Source organism: Mirounga angustirostris, unplaced genomic scaffold (assembly GCF_029215605.1).
Source record: "Mirounga angustirostris isolate CCGP_5_RB_7025 unplaced genomic scaffold, mMirAng1.0.hap1 SCAF_15, whole genome shotgun sequence".
Taxonomy (NCBI): Eukaryota; Metazoa; Chordata; class Mammalia; order Carnivora; family Phocidae; genus Mirounga; species Mirounga angustirostris.
In genome coordinates this window covers 4,392,048-4,409,945 of record NW_026991723.1, presented here as the reverse complement: position 1 = coordinate 4,409,945, position 17,898 = coordinate 4,392,048, and the positions used below count along the sequence as shown (strand labels likewise).

General features: G+C 51.5%; 1 protein-coding gene across 2 annotated transcripts in view; it reads left to right on the top strand.

Moving 5' to 3' along the window:
* ROR2 (receptor tyrosine kinase like orphan receptor 2) overlaps positions 1-17,664 on the top strand; it is a 203,202-nt gene extending 185,538 nt beyond the window's left edge. Inside the window, exons 5-9 of one of the 2 annotated variants that reach the window (XR_006792083.3) lie at positions 5,729-5,856; positions 9,414-9,728; positions 10,820-11,031; positions 13,785-13,987; positions 15,286-15,422. Coding sequence is in view for 1 of the 2 variants with exons in the window: in XM_045882141.3 (XP_045738097.1) it covers positions 5,729-5,856; positions 9,414-9,728; positions 10,820-11,065; positions 13,785-13,987; positions 15,286-16,731 (2,338 nt within the window). In the remaining variant the exon portion in view is untranslated. Of the gene's footprint in view, positions 1-5,728; positions 5,857-9,413; positions 9,729-10,819; positions 11,066-13,784; positions 13,988-15,285 lie in introns of both variants that reach the window. The other variant, XM_045882141.3, reaches the window with a different exon arrangement.
* The last annotated feature ends 234 nt before the right edge of the window (positions 17,665-17,898 follow it).

The following is a 17,898-nucleotide window of genomic DNA, read 5'->3' as shown; positions in this document are numbered from 1 at the left end:
TGGTAATGAATGAGTGTTAACTTTTGTCAACTGCTTTTTCCTTATCAACTGAGATTATTATTACATGGTTTCCCTCTTTGTTTCTGTGTTTTCAGTGGCTGGTTTTTAAATGTTGAAATAACGTTGTATTCTTGGTTAGCCCAGTTGGTTCATTACCCATTTCTCTACTGTCTTTTTATTTTGTTGGGTCCAGTCTGTCCTTGTTTTGTGAAGTATGTTGCCCATTTGGTCAGGGGCATTTTGGTCTGTAATGTCCTTGGACATCCTTGTGAGTCATCTGTATCTTTTGAGCTTATAAAATGAATTAGAAAGTATCTCTTATTCCTTTATATTCTGAAAGAGTTTGTGTAAAATTACTGTTATCTTCCTTAAATGTTGGACAGAATTCACCAGTTTCTATTTATTTGGGGCTGGGCTTTTAATCATGGGAAGGGTTTTTTTGTTTTGTTTTGTTTTTTTTTTATTACAACTTCAAATTCCTAAAGACATTCAGGGCTATTCTGAGTTTTTATTTCTATTTCCACTAATTTTAGTGTATTGTGTTTTTCAAGGAATTTGCCCTACTTTTCTAAGTTATTGGATCTGTGCTCATATATTTGTGCATAATGTTTCCTATTTTCTTTTAACATCCGTAGGGTTTTGGCGATGTCCCCTTTTGCATTCCTGATATTGGTAATGTGTGTTTTCTCTTTTTGTTTTTCAGTTTTTCTAGATATAAGCAATTTTGTTCCTTTTTTTTTTTTAAGAACTAACTTTTGGCTTTATTGATTTTTCTCTTCCTTTTATATTGATTTATGTTCTCATCATTAGTATTTTCTAATTACTTCAGGTTTAATTTGACATTCTTTTTCCAGCTTTTTACAATATAAAACCTTATCTAATTTAAGCATTTAAAGCTATAAATTTCTCTTTAATTACTGTTTTAACTGCATTCCACAATTTTTGGTATCCTGTTTTCACTTATTTTATGTGAATTCCATTTAAACTACCAATTTTCCTTGCATTTTCTTTTTTGAACCCAAAGGTTATTTAGAAGTGGACTATTTAATTTTCAAATATTTGCAGAGCTTCTAAAGATCTTTTTTGTTCTTGATTTTTAGTTTAATTCAATGTGATCTGAGATTTATGGTTCTGGTTCTATTAAATTTATTGTGAGTTACTTTGTGGCAAGAATCTGGTCTGTCTGGGTGAATGTGCCCTGTGCACTGAAACACGGATGCTGTCTTGCTGGGTATATTGGTTTACAAATGTCCATTTTGTCAAGGGCAGTGATCAGTGTTTCCACTGTTGTTTCTTCACAAATTTTTTATCTAGCTCGAGGAACTGCTGAGAGACAGGTGTTAACATTTCCAGCTGTAATTGTGGATTTTTCTGTTTTGTCTTCTAGTCCTGTCAACTCTTGTTCATGTATTTTGATGCTCTGATATTAGATATATTAATATTTATATCTTTTTTTATCCTGCTTATTGTTCACTGACATTGCTTGATTAGTTTGTAACTGTCTTTTAATCAACTCTGGAGAAATGTTGGTGATTATTTCTTCAAATTTTTTTCCCGGCTCCTTGGGTCTCTCTTCTCCTGAAATTTGATGTCACATCAGTTAGGTTCCCCCTTGTACTCGCCCACAGCTCACTGAAGCTCTGTTTATTTTTGGAAATCTTTTAATCTCTTTCTCAGTTTGCAAATATTCTTTTGACTTGTCATGCTTACCATTTTTTTCCTCTTCTGTCTAATCTGTTCATACCATCCAGAAAAAGGTTTATTGGGGATTGTATGTTTTAGTTCTTCCATTTGATTCTTTTACAGTTTTCATGTCTCCTGAAATTACCCATATCTTCATTACACTTTCTTCCATGCATTTTTTTTTTTTTTTTACCACAGTTAGAGCCCTTGTAAGCCCTGGTCTGCTAAGTCTAACATCTGGATCATCTTTGGGTTTGTTTCTCTTGATGGGTTATACTTGCCTGTTTCTTCATGTCTGCTAATTTTTCATTGTATACTTGAGATTGTAGTTTGTACTCTAGATTTTGTTACCTTCCTCCAAAGAGTCTTTTGTTGCTGCCTGCCTATTCGATTACTGTCAGGTCACCTGAATCTTATGGAATTGAGTATCAGGCTTTGTTAAAGTGATTTATCTCAGTTTACTCTTTGTGCTTTTGCTCTGCCCCCCATTATGCCAGAGATGTAGCCTCCTCTGTGTCACTCAAGCAGGCAGCCCATTTAATATAGGCTGACCCTTTCATAATGTGAATGACAATTATGAAAGTGGTTTTACCCCTTATTAGCAAAATACTGTTTGGGGGGCAAGTTACCTTCTTACACAATGTGTAACTACATTTGAATTTTGACTTTGATTACTTTCCAATTTCAAAGGCGCCTACTTCCCTTTTTAAAGATCATTCATTATTTATATCCAGGAATTTTTCTGTGTTTTTCTTCAAACTAATTTTTATGTTTAGGGTTTACCACTGGGGGGAAGGTGCCCATCAGTCCCTCATCTTCTCAGTCCTTTGTGAAAAGCACTTTCTGTACTTCCTCTCTTTGGTCTCAGTCACCTACTCCTTTCCTTGCTTTTTTTACACAATATTGTAGTTATTTATCTGTCTCCCCTCCTTGACCATGAATTTGTTGGTTTATAAGTTTCTTCTTCATCTCTGTCATTAGGCCTTAGATTAATGTGTGGGGCATTAGGAATGTAGGAGATACCTGAAATTGAATTTCCGTAATATTGATGTTCTGTGATTTGGTAACGTGTGTTTCACTTGTGTGGTTGAAGGGGCTTTACGGATGGCGACTTCTGTCTCAGTGCTTTTCTTTGATCTCTGAGGGAACAGTTTTACACACTTTTCCAGCTCTGTCCCTCTTCAGAGGTCCCAAACTATGGCCAGGTAAAGATAAAATATAATTGTGCTCAAAACTAGAAGGTAATTTCCACTTGTTTTCTCACAAGTCAGAAACCTGAAAGATGTCATTTTCTAGGCACTTCTGTTTGTGTTTTTGGACATTCTCTACAATTCAGATTAGAAGCCCACCAAGCTGAGTTAGTAGGGGATGAGATGAGATGGCATCAAGCCCCTTCTCAGCATGTCTTCCCTGAACCCTCACTGCTCTCCCAGTCCCGCGGGGCACCTGACCAGCGGCCATGGAGTAGCCCACAGTGAGGGACCGGGCTTCTATTCCTTGATTCTTGAAGTGGAGAATAGAAATTGCTCACTGTTGTGAGGTCACCCCAAGGGACTGACTGCATCAGATCTATCCCGTGCATATGTGACGTTACATGGAACGTGCATACCTCTTTGATTTTCCTGGTGTGGTGGCCAAGTGCCCTGAGCCACCTGCAAAGAGTGACATGTAGCGCACGCACTGGGACAGAGTTGACTTGCACTTTTGGTGCATTTGTTAAGCATAGGTATTGGTTTTAATTTAATCAACAGTTAACTCCAGCTCACAAAGAGTGAGAAAGGAGGCGGTCGGGTGTGTATTGTTAGCACATGTTCTTGGCTAGTTAAACTATATTTAAGGAATCCTTGACCCAAAGAAATAATGGCTAAGTGAGCTTGCGAGAAAGGGCATCCAGCTCTTGTTGACACCAGAATCTCTTTGTTTGGATTATTTATGGCTCCAGTTTCCTTTCTTTGAAAAAGAGAGTTCTTGCAGGTGCCAAGGAGGGAGAGAGCCCGAGGCGCTGAAAGGATGTTCTTGCAGATCCTTTGTCTCCCCTGTTATGAGCGTCCAGATTTTACATTTGTGTAAAATTTTTAAATACAGATTTTTAAATCCATTTGGTAAAATTGGACACAACAGAGATTTTCATTGGGGGATGCTCTAAATCAGTGTAGGGTGGGATGATGAGTGTTGTCAGGCGTAGAGGCTGGTTACAGATTTGCTAGAAAACAAGTGACTTAATTACAGGCCCAAAGCACTTGTCAGCAGTTTGCCCTGGGAGCCCCAAGCCCCCCTCTCCTTTGTTCCCAGCAGATGGAAGCTCTCATATATCTGCTGTAGCCACAGCCCCTGTCTCCTTGGAGCATCCTGAGCGCCCTCTGAAAAGCATCGGGGTACTCAGAATGCCTGATCTCATCAGCTGAAGGCAGGACTAACAGGTTCTACAGAATAGAATGTGGCACAGACTCCAGCAGGGCGCTGTGCAGGTTGTGCAAAGGCCCTGGGGAGGGAGTTGGACTGGGGGCCCTGGTGGGAGGGCCATGCTTTTATGAGGCTCCTTGTCCATCCCCCGGGTTTTTAAGTGTGATCCGTGCCATCTACATGACACACTTCTCTGTCATATAATAAGAACTTCTCCTTGTACAAGTTATTTGAAGGCCAGACTTTTGGGAATTCCAGCCCCCCATTGTTTCCCTGCATTTCGAAGATTTCTCTTGTGCAGTGTAATGGTAGAACACGGTTTCTGAATTATAGTCACTTTCATAAAAGTCTTGCTTGCAAACAACAGAAGTTTATGGGGTGCGCCATAATGTTTCTGTTGTAGTTCACACATAGGATGAGACATATTCATGGTGAACGTTCTGTGTGTATTTGTTCACATATGTGGACATGTACCCACCCATGTGTACACTTCACATTTATAATCCATCTTTCACATTCCATGGCTCTGCTCCCCTTAAAGATGCTGGATTTTTTGAAGTTAATGGATTTTATATTTTAGATCAATTTGGAATTTCCAGAAAAATCAAATAGAAAGTATGGAGAGGTTTCACCTACCACCCCCCAGCGTCCACACCTACAGTTTCCCTGTTAGTAGCATCCTGCATTAGTGTGGTGCGTTGGTTAGAATCAACGAGCCAATATCAATACTTTATGATTAACTAGAGTCTCTAGTGTACGTTAGTTTTCACTCTTGGTGTTGTACATGCTATGAATTCGGACAACAGACTCTCGAACAACATGGGGGTTAGGACGCCGACCCCATGCGTGGTCAAAAATCTGTGTGTAACTTTTGACTCCCCCAAAACTTGATTACTAGCAGCCTTACCAATCACTTAGTCAATTAATGCGTATTTTGTGTGTTGTATGCATTATGTATTGACTTCTTGCAATAAAGTCAACTACAGAAAAGAAAATGTTCTTAAGAAAATCATAAGGGAGGGAAAGTCCACTTATCGTACTCTATTGTATTTATTGAAAACAAATTGCATGTAAATGGACTCATGAGGTTCAAACCTGTGCTGTTCTAGGGTCAAATCAATAAAGACATGTATCTACCATTATAGTATCATACAGAGTAGGTTTCCTGCCCTAAAGTCCCTGGTGCTTTGCTTGTTCATCCCATGCACCACCCCGTCCCCCAACCCCTGGTAACCACTGACCTTTTACTGTCCCCATAGCTCTGTGTTTTCCAGAATGCCAGATAGCTGGAATCATACAGCACGTAGCCTCTCCAGGTTCGTATTTCACTTAGGATCGTGCATGTAAGCTTCCTCCATGTCTTTCCGTGGCTCATTTGTGTTTGGCACTGAATACTATTCTATCTGGACGGACCACAGTTTATTTACCCATTCACCTGCTGAAGGACATCTTGGTTGCTTCCGAGTTTTGGCAATTAGAAATAAAACTGCAATAAACATTCGTGGGCAGGTTTTTGGGTGGTCCGAAGTTCTCAGTTCCTTTGGGTCAATACCAAGAAAGGAGATGACGAGATGATAAGATGCTGGATTTGAAGAAAAACCCAACAACCACCCAGTGTGCTCATAGACGGTATCTCCCCCAGAGACAACTACCACGAGGACGGCTTCTGTCAGCCTTACCGGGGGATCGCATGTGCACGTTTCATTGGGAACCGGACCATTTATGTGGACTCCCTCCAGATGCAGGGAGAGATTGAAAACCGAATCACAGGTAGGAGCCCCACATCGTTGTTGTGAGACCGCGAGCGCAGACCGGCCCCCTTGTGCGTTTGTCATTTCCTATCTTGGACAGTCAGTCCCTGTTCCACGTGTCTTGCACCAGAGACTCAAAGAGCTTCGTTAGAAGCCGTTGGGACTGCCACCATGGTTTACCCTCAGATGTTCCCATCTGTGCGTTCACACCAACCAGCACACTTAAGTGGGTCCACCACATGAGTCCAAAGTCCTGAGATGGCCTGTCCTTGATGCATGGCCAGAGCCTCCTGTCCCCGGGCTGGCCACACCACAGGCTGGTGCCCACCACACTCGGTCACTTGACTTCTTTGTTCTGCCTTCCCTGACTCTTTCGCTTGGTTAAAAGGTTCACAGGCCCGACTTCGGTGTTGGGGAGAGAGGTGTGCAGGTCAGCGGCGGCACCTGGGGATGCTGCATGGTACTCCCGATGGTCAGCATTCAGGTTCCGGGGACAGTCGGGTTATCGGGTGTTGCTTCACGGCATGAGAAATGGAGCAGATCCCTCGGCAGGGAGCAGCTTGCTCTCTGTCTCTTTAGAAGTACCCATTTCTCGTTGCCTGTTAGTCCTCAGTGTGCTTTTACATGGGGATGTGAAGGTCATCTTGGGGGAAATCCTTTGAGAAGTAAGAAAATGAATTCGACCGAATCCTGTCCCTGCTCTCCCCACAAACACACACGTCTTTCTCTCCAGACTCTATAAGGAACGAGAAAAATCTTGTGAAGACGGCAGATGTCCCTGTGCAACTGGGTTTTCTACACAATAGTTCTGGACCCCGGCTGCCCCCTAAGGCCACACATGCTGGGCTCCGCAGGAGACGGGGTGGGGTTTGCAGAGGGGGGCTTGCAAAAAAAGCACCACCTTGGTAAGGGGCAAGAGTGAGGATCCTAGGTGGACGCTCACGGAAATGTCATTGACATGTCCTTCTAAATCCAGGTCAGCCCTCCCTTGTCTTTCACCTCAAGCTGGAGGATCTAAGGTCATGGTCATGCAAGGAACTGCCTGCCTGACCGGCCTGTCATTCCTGAGCCCCCTGAGGACAGGGCCAGTTGTCCAGTGAGAAGTAGGAGTACGGCGGTCGTCCAACAGGAAAACGTTTTGCGAACCTTGGTATCTCTCATTGGAAAAGCTTTTCGTGCCATCTAAAGCAGATCTGCTCAAACCTTTTTGACCACAACATACAGTAAAATGTACTTTAAATAATGATTCCCACAGGTGTATACCCACACCTGTGTCTCAAAGAAGTGACACAGGAAGCAGGAAGCAGGTTCCAGGAAGCAGACATCATCCTTAATAAAAGCAGTGTGCTTGGATTTTTCTCTTCAGTTCTCTTTCATTAAGGAAAGAATCGATTATAGCCTTAATATGAACCGTGCATGCAGACATCCTCTGTTCTAATCGTCTTGTAAAATGCTAGCCACAGAGTCCAGAATTTTGCATCCCACTAATTGACAAACACTGATTCCAGGCACGAGAATGTCCCCGAGTTATGTCTTCAGGAACTGTGTGAAGCATTGAACAACTCCAATATCTAAGCAGGCTGATTGTACAGCAGTTTTTAGACAGAAGTCTAGAATGAGGATCTCTAGGTTTGTGGATTTCAGAGAGAATAAAGTTGAAGTTGTTCTAGACTGACTGTCTTGTGGTTTAGAGACTGTTGGCTGTGGAGATGTTCTGTTTGGGGAGCATGCTTGTCAGAACGCCTTCCCAGGACTCTGGAAGCTTCCCAGGGAATGGACTCCAAGAGACCTTCGAGGTGACATGTGGGGAGTGGATAAAGGCGAGGACATGAGTTTGTTGGTCCTTCTGGGTACCTAGAACCATACTTTCAGAAGTAAGCCCTCATGTGCTACGTTCTGAGGGGGGCAAGGGAATAGCGGAGTCGCTTAAAGGGTCAACTAGGACACTCTATTGGTCGGTTAGCCCAAAAGAAATGCCAGGTTTGGCTTTCTTGGACCATCTTTCCGTGCCTGGGGGTCACAGCCCACTGCATGACTGGCCCCTGATGGTCACCAGCTCTGCCATGTTGGGGCTGACCTGGGTTCACACCTGGTTCTTGAGCTATCTCCGAGAGACCCTTCACCTAAACCTCTTACCTCTGTGTTCCTCAATTTTAATATTGGCCAGAAGGGACCAGAAGGAGTAAGGACCATGTATTCATCTCACGAGCTATCTTAGAGGCTCTGTGTGGGCTTCCATCCCCCGGTGTGAGGCTTCAACAAGTCACTAGACAGATAAAGACACAGGACCAGAGAGGACTGAGTGACCCACTATCTTGTAGTAAATAACAGGGCAGAGCCAGCTGGGGCTCCCCCGCCAGCTCATCTATTCCCTGGTTCCCCCCAGATAATGGGTGCCCGCAGCGCCACCTTCTGGCCGCACTGGGCACCGCACCACAAGTCCTGGGTAGAGCCGGTGTCCCAGGGACTAAATAAAGTCCAACATGTCCTGTTTTCTCCCCATCTCTGCAGGGTGTGTGGGCAGAGGGGCCTCTCTTTCTTTAGCTGTCCCGGGCTGTCATATCGTTACAAGCAGGGCCTTTGCAGGTCAAAGTGGGTGGGCCTCCAGGCAGTGGGCATGCTGGTCGATGCCCTCCTTTGAGCCCTGATGGCCAAGAGAGGGGGACGGCACCCTCCTGCCGCACGCACTGCTGTTCCCGCTCAGCGCACAGCTGCCACCGCGTCCTCTCACGTTCATTCCTCTCCCGCTCCATCCTGTGTCCCACCTCGAAGGAGCAAACCAGCCGACCCTGGCTCCAGACCCTGGCTCGACCTGCTTCTCTGCTCCCTTCATCCCAAAGCCCCCCCCCCCCCCCCAGGCCTCCCCGCTTTGAACGCCCTCCAGCTGTCTGGTGGCTCTCCCTTTCACCCCTGCCTCTCCCGTTGTCACTCCTCCTGTCGCTGCATTTCACAGGGCCGGTCGCCCAACTGTCTGGCCTACTGTCTTCCTCCTCTGGGGCCACCCCCTCCCTGCTGAAGCCTCCCCAGGCTGCCAGGTCTGTCTGCAGGCCCACAGGACCGGGATGGCAGAAGACCGGGGCTCCAGCCCTGCGCTCTTTTCCAATCTCTGCTTCTAGACGTCACCCAGCCCCATTGCTCTACCTACAGCCCATTGCTTGCTGAGCCCAGTTCCTAGCAGGGCCTTAGGAAGTGGCTTTTGGGTCTGAAATCTGAATCTTCCCATGATGCAAGAAGCATCTAGCCGGATGAGATCTTGGGCCTGGTTTTTCCTTCTCTCTTGTTCCACTTGTGATGTTTGTAAGTGAAGCCCTGGGACCAGGGACTTTCTATGTCCCGTGTAAATCAGGGCAGCCCCTGCTCCCTGGGGGCCTGCTTGTGTGAGAGGACAGGGCGGAGGGTTGGGGGGCCCTGGGGGGAGCGGAAGGGGGAGGGGCCCGGGCAGGCGAGGGACACCTGGCTGCGGATGGGGCGAGGCGCACCAGGTGCGGCGGGGGCGTGGGAGGGGGGCTCGGGCGGAGTTTAGGGCCCCAGGGCAGGCGCCCGCCCGCCCTGACGCCCGTCTCACCGCCCCCGCAGCGGCCTTCACCATGATCGGCACCTCCACGCACCTGTCCGACCAGTGCTCACAGTTCGCCATCCCGTCCTTCTGCCACTTCGTGTTCCCGCTGTGCGACGCGCGCGCCCGGGCGCCCAAGCCCCGCGAGCTGTGCCGGGACGAGTGCGAGGTGCTGGAGAGCGACCTGTGCCGCCAGGAGTACCGCATCGCGCGCTCCAACCCGCTCATCCTCATGCGGCTGCAGCTGCCCAAGTGCGAGGCGCTGCCCCTGCCCGAGAGCCCGGACGCGGCCAACTGCATGCGCATCGGCATCCCCGCCGAGAGGCTGGGCCGCTGTGAGTCCCCGCTGGCCGCGGCCGCGCCTGCTCCAGCCCCGTGGGGCGGTCGCGGGGCTTTGGGGTCCTCCCGCTGCGGGCGCGCAGCCGCGGGGCACCTGCTGCCTTAGGGACTGGCCTGAGTCCCCACGTCGGGGGGCTTCAGACTCCGCTCCTCTAAGGTGGGCGGCAGCTGCGTGCCCGCTGCAAAAGGCTGTTAGCAGCGTGAGCAGAGGCAGGGCCAGCTTCCACGCTTGCCCTGGGGTCCCTGAGCATCTCTCCTCTCTGACGAGGTCACGGTTGCTGCCCCTTGAAGGGGACCGCGGGGCGGGGGGGTGGGGGGCACCCAGGGAAGAGACCGGCTTTCTCCCAGGCTCGGGACTCTCTTCACTTCTCTGGTGAGGCTGGGGCTTCTCAGAGGCTGGGGCAGTCAGAGCCTGGCCTCTGGGCTCCTGGCTCGCGTCCGGATCTCGGCTGCAGGGCCCACTCCAGGTGGCCTTGGACACGTTGCCTAAATACCAGTTTCCTCATACTGCACGGGGATAATAACTGCCAACCTCAGAAGATGGAATGTAGATTAAATGAGTTTATCTTTAGAAGGTGCTCAGAATGGTGCCCGCTCACGGTAAGCTCCCCAAAACTGCTGTTGAACACACTTGCGCCCTGGGTCTGGCTCCGAGAGGGGCCTGGGATTCTGCCGTGGGCCGCGGAGATGCACGTGGTGCCCTCCCTGGGCAGCAAGCGGGTGTCTGAGGTCGTGGGTTGACCTCCTCGTTCTGCAGCGGAGGTGCCTCGCGGGCCCCAGAGGTGCGCTCACGATCGTGGTCTAACTTCGGATGGGTTTTCTTCCCCACTTGTGTCCCCAGATGCCCCCACGCCCTGCACACTTAACTGGTGGGCTTGGGGCTGCATGAAGTCATTCCTTTTAAGTGCCACTTTTCTCGAAGTCAAATCGTTTGGTCTTCTGGAAATTCCAGTGTGGGTACATGCAGGCAAAGCGGTGCTGGGGTTCCTTTCTGGAAGAGTTGGAGAGGGGTGCTCTGGGCCCCCCCTCCCCAGGAGGGCTGCTTCCCCTTCACGGTGGGGCCCCCTCACGCATCTTTCTCTCGCAGACCATCAGTGCTACAATGATTCGGGCATGGATTACAGAGGGACGGCGAGCACCACTAAGTCGGGTCACCAGTGCCAGCCGTGGGCCCTGCAGCTGCCCCACAGCCACCACCTGTCCAGCGCAGACTTCCCCGAGCTCGGAGGGGGGCATGCCTACTGCCGCAACCCCGGAGGGCAGATGGAGGGCCCCTGGTGCTTCACGCAGAATAAAAACGTACGCATGGAACTGTGTGACGTACCCTCTTGTAGTATGTATTCTCTCTCTCTCTTTTTTTTTAAAGCATTAACTGTTGCGTGCACTTTGTGATGGCTCGGGGCCCCAGGGTGCTGGCGGCCCCAGCGCCTCCCCCATTACTGGTTTCAAGTAAAGCCGTTGCCTGTCCCAGAAGTACTCCCTGGCCATGACGGGACGTTTCAAATTAGAGAAAAGTCTGAGGAGTCATGTGCATCTCACCCCAAATTTCACCACGCGGTGGAGACTGCTGTTTAGGTTTTGGGGCCCCTCTGCCAGCCCTCTTCCTGTGTGTGGTCCTGGGATGGTCACTCAGGCATCTGGTTTCTCCATCAACATTGTCCCGTAATGTTTCCCAATGTTGGTGAACGTGCTTCCTGCCGCGGCCACAGCCCTCGGCCTGGCACCTGGCACTGGGGACATGACACCTCCGGCCCTCCCTTGCCTCCTGCTGCACCAGCTTGCACGGGTGGACGAGGCAGAGTGAGGAAGAACAGAACTTCAGTCTTGTAACCAGTTTCCCTGCAAAGTCTTTGTTAAACTACGAACGGGAGCAGAGAGTGCAATTAAGGGTTGCAAACTTTACAAGCGTTCCTATTTCTATATGGGGACCATTTACCTTTCACCAGTTCCCGCTGGCCTGGGTCCCCGAGAGAAGGTTGGCTGCCTTCTGAGTCTTACATTTTGGACCCTGGAGGGAGTGGGTTGCTGGAACAGTACCGAGAACAGATGGATGAGGAGAGATTAAGGGTGAAGCAAAGCCAGGCTCGCCATCCCCCCGCCAACCTCCTCCTGGTGGCCCCGGGCCGGGCGAGCCTCCACCTGCAGATGCGAGCTGTGGAAACTGGCATCCCTTACCTCGTGGGAGTAGGATTGGGCAGTTCCAGATTTGCCGCTCCTCTCAACTCAGCACAGATCTTAACACGGATCTTTAAGAATGTGTGTTCACTGCAGGACTAAATTTTAAGAACGAGCATGTCCGGAGATTATCATAAAGCTACTTCATGGAATGCTACAGTTTTCTAAAAAAAAATTTCCTGCAAGGAAGGATGTCCATGATGACCTGTTAGGGAAAGGATGTTGTGGGGGAATAGCTGTGTTATCCCTGCTTGCTTTTCCTCCCTCCAGCCCCCTCTGTCTGCATCCCCCCTCCCTTCCCTTCTCTGTCTCTTTCTTTGTAAAGGAAAGGTGTGTGCCTGTGTGTGGGAGCTCACATAGGCAGAAGTTTTGGAACGATACACACCAAACTTTTGGCCGTGATTTCCCATGGCCTACAGAAATGTTAAAACAGAATATGCTTTCACAATGAGCAGTTATTACCTTTGTAATTAAAAATAAATCAGAACATTAAAAATACGTATGCTATTTGATCTGGCAGTTCTAGGAATATCTTATATTGCAAAAAGCTTTGCGCTTCGAGAGCAGAAATGCTAAGCATTTGTATTGCGGGCTCGCTTTTAGCAGCTAGGTAAGAAGCAGGCTGATTGCTCCCAGCAGGGGTCAGATGATGACCGAGACACATCCGTAATGGGCATTGCATGCAGCTCCCAGGGAATGCCTGGAGCTGTCTCTTCCTTGTGGAACCTTGTCTCGGATGTATTCTTCTGCTACAAAACCAGCAGTCGGGAAATAATGGAGGCTATGATTGCATTTAAAAGGATTTCTATTTAAAATTCTATGCTAAAGAACTCTGTGAAACTATTGCTTCTGTATGTCAAGATAGCTGAAGGTTGTTTATTTCGTGCTCACCTTAAACTGGACATAGAAAATCGGGCCAACACCAGCCTATTAACAGTGGTATAGTCCTTGGTAAATGGGCCATTAGGCATAGTCACTGTGCTATAACGTTGCAGTTGTTAATACGCATGGTCTCTGTTGGTGATTTTGAAAAGATAATGATGAAATAAATGGTTGCACAGATGTTTGGACGGTGCTCAGATCTCTGACCTGGACCTGAGGGGCATGGAGTCTCCCCAGAGAAATGACCCAGAGCCTCCACTGCCCCTGAGGCTTCTAGAACATCTGCCTCGAGGGTGGGGCCAGGGGGGTTCTCTGGTGTTATGTGATTTCATCTGCAGCAGGGTGCGGGGGGGTGGCGTGGGGCTGTTGGATCAGGACACTGCGTTTGGGACAGTGCTGCGGCCCAGCATGCCCCCTCTGCCTGTCTGGGAGTCCTGTAGAGGGAGACGGAGAATTGCCCCTTACTGTGAAAATCGTAAAGCTATCTAGAAGCTTCAATCTGGACATCTTACCGCCGCATTTCCTCTCACGCTTATGGCCCTGGGGCATATAACTGCCTTGGGTCAAACTCACTGGCTACCAGTGGTCTTTTAAATCAAATGCATTTTGAATTAGTATCTTAAATGAGTATGTGTTCATTATACACAAAACGTGGAAAAACCTAAAATGTTGCAGGAAGGGTCTTTTCTCATCCCAAAACCTTGGTTATTATTACTGTAAGAGCCTTAGCGTTGGTGGGTTTTTTGAGCCGTGTGTTCCGATTGATTCCTTGGGGGCGGTTTTGGATTGTGTCTCCCAGATGTGTAGTGGGAGGTGTGTTTTGCAGTATGTTACCCTTTCTTAGGTTTGGTGTGCCATTTCGCCCCTTTGCACAACTCATGGGACCGTCCCCTTGTGCTTGAACATTGCAGTTGGGGGAGGGAGTGGACTGGTGGAGAACTTGGAGTTGGAAGGGGGGATGGTTTTTAAAACATTGTGAACCTTGCTGTTCACAGGTCCCCAGCACAGCAGCAGGATGGGAATTCTGTACATATTGGTTCCGAGCATCGCGATTCCCTTGGTCATCGCGTGCCTTTTCTTCCTGGTCTGCATGTGCCGGAACAAGCAGAAGGCCTCTGCGTCCACACCTCAGCGGCGGCAGCTGATGGCCTCGCCCAGCCAGGATGTGGAAATGCCTCTCATCAGCCAGCACAAGCAGGTCTCCTGCACCTCCAGACGAAGCCCCGACCTGGAGATCTCTTGCCCCCGCCCACCTCTGCATTCGGGTTCTTGACTTACTCGATACACGACACATAACCATCTTGAACTGCCCTTTGTTTTCCCGCATCTTCTCTAAGACATGTCAGGACATTGTGTCCTTAGAAAGGAAGTGGTAGGCGTGTTGGAATCCCCCGTCCCAGAGTCTAGGCTTTTCTCCCTCCACCCAGACCGGTGCAGTAGCCCGAAGGCGTCGTCCTGCATCTGCAGGGCTGCCACTCTCCCCACAGGAAAAGGGCTTGGGTTGGTCTACCGCGCGAGGGCCCGGCTGTCTCTTGTAGGGGATGGGGGCCTGTTTCCTGGTCAGTTTGGAGTTGGGTTGGTTTTGCTTTGCTTTGCTTTTCAGGGAAGGGTGGAGCTGCAGACTTAGAGTGGAGGTAGGATAGGCTACCCTCTCCCCCACCCCGAGAGCTCTTAGGACAGCAAGAACACCCCAAGATACGGCACAGGAGAGAGTCTGTCCCGGCCTGCTGGGCTTACGGGAAGGGGCATTTACATTACTTGCAAGCTTTGGGGGAAAATCAGTCCCGTCTGGGCTCTGAAGGGGATCTTCAAGGTGGTCGGGGGAGAGTGGACTCAGCTCTGTAGCCAGAAGTCGCTGCGTGTTTGCTGGGGGCTGTGGGGGTCGAGGGGGAGGAGATGCAGGACCCCCTGCAACCGGGAGCCTCTGAGCAGGACCCGGCAGGACACACAGAAGAGACGGGAAGTTCGGATTGATTTCACCCTGTGGTGCTTCTGTCACAATGTATCTAATCAAGAAGAAGCAGTGAGATGGGCCCACTGAGGAACAGCTGGGAAAAAGCCAGCCTAGGCTCCAAAGTGGCAGGAATCAGGGGAAGCGCACGGCAGGGTTCAAGAGAAACACGGTGGTGGGGGACGCAGCTGGGAGAGTCCCGGGGAGCCTCCGGGACAGTGGAGCCCAGTGTGGCTGTGTGTGAGCAGGCGTGCACTCACACCCTGCGATGGCGTCTCAGGAGTATTTGCGGGACATACTTTGCAGCCTGGTTGGGACCCGTTGAAGTTTCTCAGGCAGCCTCACGGTGTAGGAGCATGTTCTAGAGCAGAGAGCGGGGTGCAGGGCAGGCTGAGCCTGGGGTGGGCAGGACTGGGGGTCCTCTGCTGGGCCGTGCCAGCGGGCGGCCCTGGGACTGCCCTCCGGGCTCCCCTCCCAGCTGCCCGGCTTGTCCTTCCCCTGCTGTGGGGACAGAAGTGTTTCACTGGGGCTTTTCTTGTTGGCAGGCCAAGCTCAAGGAGATCAGCTTGTCGTCGGTGAGGTTCATGGAGGAGCTCGGGGAGGACCGGTTTGGGAAGGTCTACAAAGGCCACCTGTTTGGCCCGGCCCCGGGGGAGCAGAGCCAGGCCGTGGCCATCAAGACACTGAAGGACAAAGCGGAGGGGCCGCTGCGGGAGGAGTTCCGGCATGAGGCCATGCTGCGGGCTCGGCTGCAGCACCCCAACATAGTCTGCCTGCTGGGGGTGGTGACCAAGGAGCAGCCGCTCAGCATGGTGTTCAGCTACTGCTCGCACGGGGACCTCCACGAGTTCCTGGTCATGCGCTCGCCGCACTCGGACGTGGGCAGCACGGACGACGACCGCACGGTGAAGTCCGCCCTGGAGCCCCCCGACTTCGTGCACGTCGTGACGCAGATCGCCTCGGGCATGGAGTACCTGTCCAGCCACCACGTGGTCCACAAGGACCTGGCCACCCGCAACGTCCTCGTGTATGACAAGCTGAGCGTGAAGATCTCGGACCTGGGGCTGTTCCGCGAGGTGTACTCGGCCGACTACTACAAGCTGATGGGGAGCGCACTGCTGCCCATCCGCTGGATGTCCCCCGAGGCCATCACGTACGGCAAGTTCTCCGTGGACTCGGACATCTGGTCGTACGGCGTGGTCCTGTGGGAGGTCTTCAGCTACGGCCTGCAGCCCTACTGCGGCCACTCGAACCAGGACGTGGTGGACATGGTCCGCGGCCGGCAGGTGCTGCCTTGCCCGGACGACTGCCCCGCCTGGGCGTACGCCCTGATGATCGAGTGCTGGCACGAGGTCCCCAGCCGGCGGCCCCGCTTCAAGGACATCCACAGCAGGCTCCGGGCCTGGGGCAACCTGTCCACCTACAACAGCTCGGCGCAGACCTCGGGGGCCAGCAACGCCACGCAGACCAGCTCCCTGAGCACCAGCCCCGTCAGCAACGTCAGCAACGCCCGCTACGGGGGCCCCAAGCAGAAGGCCCAGCCCTTCCCGCAGCCCCCGTTCATCCCCATCAAAGGCCAGATCAGGCCCATGGTGCCCCCTCCCCAGCTCTACATCCCCGTCAATGGGTACCAGCCAGTGCCGGCCTACGGGGCCTACCTGCCCAACTTCTACCCGGTCCAGATCCCCATGCCGATGGCCCCGCAGCAGGTGCCTGCCCAGGTGGTCCCCAAGCCTGGCTCCCACCACAGCGGGAGCAGCTCCACCAGCACTGGCTACGTCACCACCGCGCCCTCCAGCACGTCCATGGCTGACAGGGCAGCCCTGCTCCCGGAGGCCACCGAGGAGGCGCACAACGCCCCGGGGGATGCGGCCCAGAGCCCCGTGCAGGAAGCGGAGGAGGCGGAGGACGGCTCTGTCCCGGAGACCGAGCTGCTGGGGGACAACGACACTCTGCAGATGGACGAGGCCGAGGTCCAGCTGGAAGCCTGAGGGGCACGGGGCCGCCGGGCACTCAGGGGGGCTTGAGCGCCGGGCGCCGGGCCGGGGGCGCTGGTGTACGATCTCACTGTGCCACGTCTACTCCTCGGTGGCCCTCTGGTGCGCAGACCTGCCGACCGGGCCACTGGGGCTTGGAGGGCCTGGGCAGGTGGGGGTGGGGGCCCAGCAGGATGCACGGTGACGCCCTGCGCTGCCCGCATTTCCTGAGGGACGTGGGCAGTGAGCGGCGCCTGCGCTTTGCAGGAAAGTAGGTGCCATCTTCCCCCCACCTGGCGTCTGGATCGGATGTGGGGCAGCTTTGAGATTCCCGGCGGCTGGCCTGTTTGAGGATGGAGGAGATGTGCGCTGACCCTGCCGCCCCCGCCAGGGACAGTCTCCCCGCCGCCACCACCGCCCAGGATTCACGGGAACAGGATGCTGGCTCCCTCCAGGGTCCCGTGAGCACGGGGCTTCTGAGACGGGAGTTCCCTGTGCCTTCCGGGAAAATGTGCCTTAAAAGAAACCAGTGCGATTTTGTATTTTTTTGTGAAATGATTTTAATTATCCTGCATGTGTATTGTGCCCACTTTTCTGGAATTCAGGGGAAGGCGTTTCTTGGGGTTGGAATGTTAGGAGCACTGTTGTACAGAGCACAGCATTGTTACTTTGTTTCTTTAGAATCATGTACAGACCTGAAATGTAATTTATATGGTTGTGTATGCCATTTTCACTGAGGTATTGTGAGCTTAAGTAATTTAACTGTTTACGTGACCCACTTTGGGACGCCACCCGATTGTATTTTGGTTTGCTTGTGTTCGTACCAGATGTAGGCGAGGTCCGTTCATTTCAGAGCTGGTGGGAGAGAAGGCTCACGGGCCGCACACCGAGAGATCTCACTTGTAACTCCCATACCTGGTGTATCCAATAAAGTGAAACAGAACTTTGGGTCGGCTCTCTGCAGGGTGTGAGCACGTCAGGCAGCCGAGGTGCCACGTGACCGAACAGCGGCGGCGTGGGCCGCGTGCTTGCCGTGGGCTTGGGGGTCTCGTCCGGGACCCGCGACTCCGTCTGAGTGTGGATGTACACTGGCGGGCAAATGATGGAAACACGCCCCATTGCTTCTCTGTTAGGGTCTCAGAGGTGAATTCGTTGCAGATGATGTGAAGTTGGTCTTTGGTT